Source organism: Cornus florida, unplaced genomic scaffold (genome assembly GCF_030987335.1).
Source record: "Cornus florida cultivar Cherokee Brave unplaced genomic scaffold, ASM3098733v1 CherokeeBrave_3.0.0_Hap2_Chr04, whole genome shotgun sequence".
Taxonomy (NCBI): domain Eukaryota; kingdom Viridiplantae; phylum Streptophyta; class Magnoliopsida; order Cornales; family Cornaceae; genus Cornus; species Cornus florida.
In genome coordinates this window covers 83,454,540-83,458,307 of record NW_026775574.1, presented here as the reverse complement: position 1 = coordinate 83,458,307, position 3,768 = coordinate 83,454,540, and the positions used below count along the sequence as shown (strand labels likewise).

The 3,768-nt window shown below is 33.8% G+C and overlaps 1 protein-coding gene across 1 annotated transcript; it reads right to left on the bottom strand.

The window, feature by feature from the left end:
* Positions 1-1,177: 1,177 nt before the first annotated feature.
* On the bottom strand, positions 1,178-2,947 carry LOC132305233 (uncharacterized protein At4g26485-like). The gene is made up of 3 exons (XM_059802908.1): positions 2,779-2,947; positions 2,208-2,406; positions 1,178-1,451 (listed from the first exon to the last, which is right to left on the bottom strand). Exons 1-3 carry the CDS (start codon positions 2,945-2,947, stop codon positions 1,178-1,180), a joined length of 642 nt encoding a protein of 213 aa, XP_059658891.1.
* Between the last annotated feature and the right edge of the window lie 821 nt (positions 2,948-3,768).

The window sequence follows — 3,768 nt, the reverse complement described above, 5'->3', positions numbered from 1 at the left end:
TAAGGGGGCAGCCCTTAACAATATGATAAGAATGTTGCGGAGGGACATTAAAAGGGATGTTTTTTTTTTTTTTTTTTTTTTTTTTTTTTTTTTTTTTCAGTGGGGAATTTTTATTTTAAAAAAAGAAAGAAAGAAAACAATAGGTATTTAATACCAAATACTTTTATTTATTTATTTTTCATCATTATTATTATTATTATTTCGGCCCCCAGTGCCTATAAAGTAGATCGGTCCTGTCTAGCTTGCCATAAGTCGTAGTAACTTATAAGGTATCAATTTGTATTCAAGTCAATTATTCAAATTATTATTTTTTAACATCTGTCATCCCATCATTGGAAACCAGATCAAAATTTGACATCCCCATTAGCAAGCTTTGCAGTGCAAGTTGTGTGTATTATTATTATATCTAGAAAGATTGGAGCTCTTGGATTTCTCATTTCAGCCTTTGAAGGAGTCTTTTGTGCTGCTATCAGTTGATTGAGTTGTAAAGATCGTAGAAGCCATGGGTGTTTGGTTCTTGAATTCTTTTTATAATTTGAGCACACAAACACAAGCCATGGGATTAGGAGGACACCCATGAATATAAGTGCCAAAATTCTAGCTACAAGAGCTTTCTTTTACAAACATTTTGACTAAATTACCCTTAAATGGTCCATTTGTGGCATGGATAGTTGGGTAATTTTAAAAGAAAAGAAAATAATTGAACCCTAAACTTATATCAAAGGCATCATGAATGTCGTTGTATATATACATAATGCAGGTCTAATCTTGGTCATATATATGTATATATATACATATCTCTAAGCAATGTATTATACTTGCTTGTTTCTTTGGGACATGATATATCTACTAGAATGCAATATTCATTAATTACTTATCGAAATTTAACGTAATACAGTAATAAGACTAGGGTAAATTGTATTAAGTAGGTAGGTGGTCCGGTTCTATGTCTGTCTTGGAGATTATTTAGCTTTGATTAATGATTGTTGTGTTTTTGGCACATGTCTTTTATAAAACAAAAATAAAAGTTTAGGAAAAAAAAATAAAAATCAGAAATTGAAAATTGGAGGCTAATTAAAGAATAACAACAAATGAATGAAGAAAATCGATTTCATGAAATAAATTAGGGATAATTAATTTCATCAAAAGGCAGCAAGGGCTCATATGCATTAATTTGTTAAGGGTGGGAGAATTTGAAAGTAGCGCATTCACCAACACGAAAGGTCTGATTGCTTCTACTTCCATCTCCTCTTTTGTTATTATAACCAGGATAATCCCATTTTGAGAACAATGCTTTCTCAACCAAACGCAGCCCAACTTCCTCTCCTAACTTCTCTATTTCCCACTCATTGTAAGGGTATGTCGTCTTGTGGGTCACGTGCACTTCTCCATTCCATGTCAGGATGACACGTGCACTCCTTAGGAAGCCCTTCACCACCATCTGGTGAGACCTGACCAAATACATGCATGCTTCAACTTAGTTTTCTAGTCCTAGTATAATTTTCATATTAATTAATAGGAATAGTTTGAAAGGTCTTTATGTAGTAATTTAAATTATGAGTCCTGGAAAAATAGTGGCAGTTTGAAAATATAACCAATATTAATGCAACCAAGATAACCTCCACATTATTTCATGTAAAGTGTAAGTAATATTCCCTCCGTCTCAAACTAAGTGTCGGTTTTTGGAAATTGTGACCGACACTTATTTTGAGAGAGAGAGTAATGTTTACATATATTTTGATTAATTAAGCTTAATAAACAATGAATAATGCTTAGCTACTCATCCTTATATGGTCTAATAATAAAATAACACATCACATTTAAAAATAAAATAATCCACACCTAAAAACACTATATACGATTTATTCAATGATTGATCCGAGAAAACAAAAAAAGGTGTGAATTATTTTATTATTAAAACTGATATGTTAATTTGTTATTGACCCACATAAGAGTGAGTAGCTTCACCCTACTCACTGGTGAGTAGCTAAGCATTGTCCATAAACAATTCAATCAAAGTCATCCTCTCGAGTCAAATTAATTAGGCCCAAAATGATTTTCCTTCAACTATTTAATTCGCCCACTTTGTTCAGATGCTAAATTAATTTGGGGGCAAATATTATACTTTGTTCGTATGTATATACATACGCATTCCAAAAGACATATGTGTGTGTATATATATATATGGCTAAAAGATTTTAACTTACAAAATTTGGAGGAAATCGTTTTCACGGCGAGAGAAACCTGCATGAGGAAAATTGAACACTATTCTATCAAATAATTTGGAATTGAGGAATGGGTCACAGCTCATGGTACTGGCATCTACTCCATGCAAAACGGTGCAACCCAGCTCCTTAAGTTGCTCCAAATTGGCTTTCGCAGTAGGATGCTTTATCTTTAACGACTCTTCCAACAGGAAAAAAAAGACAAAAGAACAAAAAAAAAGAGTCAAAATGCGAAAGAGCCAATTATTGTAAGAAAGTAACATGGCCTTCTCAAATCCGTCTTTTTAGTATTGATACACTTGTACTTTCATGTGGGGGCCGACCCATCTATATGGATAAAGGCAAAGATGATGATTACGACAAAAACAATGAGTTCCTCGTGGCCGGGCTGTGTAGAAATTTGCTGATGCATCTTCTAAAAGAAATTGCTTCAATACTAAAACTTCTTGTTCCATGCAAGAATGTAAACACTATAGCTAAAAAATCATGCATATTAGGGCGTACAACATTAATTGTACAGGAAGAGATTGAAAGAAGTGAGCCAAAGCTTTACCTTGTGAATCAAGAGAAGTAGCAACCATATTTACAGCAGAGCCAAAAGCTGTGGCTAAGCAAGCAGAGAAGGAGAAATCACCCTCACCCACTAATAATATCCTATGACAGCTACTGTAGTGCTTTATCCGTCTCTCTCCTTCATCATTTACAGAAACAGCAAATTCCATTTTTCGATGGATCTCTTTTACATTAGAAAAAAAAAAAAGTGTATTTCGATCTTCTATCCACATTTTGACAGTCGCATGAATTTATAGCAATTGTTTGGGATCTTTCGAGTCACTTGTGACATATCTGCTCAGTGTTGGAATTAGAAGCTGAGTACTTGATGTCTCTTTGGATTCATAACTCATAACTATAAGTAGATGCATGCATATATTGGTACGTTGGGAAAATATATATTCTTCTACTTCTCTTTCCCAAGTGATCCATTATTAAAGCCATGACTCTCTGAATACCAATTTGATTATTTGAGTATGGACTACTCGTTTAGTCCATCTATAAAGTATAAACATATCAGACCGTTTCTAATATATATATATATATATATATATATATATATAAGCTTTGAGCATCAACATATAGTGAGCCAACTATATTTTGGTTGCGAATTGTATGTGAAGCTAGTATATATCGGTTGCTTAATGGTCTCATTTAGGCCATCTATGAGCACATATATCCAGAATGCATTTTTGGTTGTCTCGAGGACTACAAGGTACGTTGCAGTTTACTGTGCACCACAGTAATGTTGCCCTGTAGTGCCACTAAAATTGTGTGTGTCCATCAAAAACTGCGTCCAACACTTTTTTTTTTGGAAGCTAAAACAAATTTATTAGAGCAGGAAAAAGGAAGAATATACAAATTGGCCCAATAAAAATGAGCCCAACCCACACGAGACATATGTCAATAGGCCCAGTCCAAATAAAAAACAAACGCAACTCACCCCATTATACTCCCACCATCCCATTTTAGACGTCGCGTTTGAAAATAA

What these genes read in the sequence shown, in the direction of transcription:
- LOC132305233 (XM_059802908.1), bottom strand. Translation starts at nt 2,947, where the DNA reads ATGGAATTTGCTGTTTCTGTAAATGATGAAGGAGAGAGACGGATAAAG. An exon ending in TACTTCTCTTGATTCACAAG is followed by an intron (nt 2,407 to 2,778) that starts GTAAAGCTTTGG and finishes TCCTGTTGGAAG; the next exon opens with AGTCGTTAAAGATAAAGCAT. An exon ending in AACGATTTCCTCCAAATTTT is followed by an intron (nt 1,452 to 2,207) that starts GTAAGTTAAAAT and finishes GTATTTGGTCAG; the next exon opens with GTCTCACCAGATGGTGGTGA.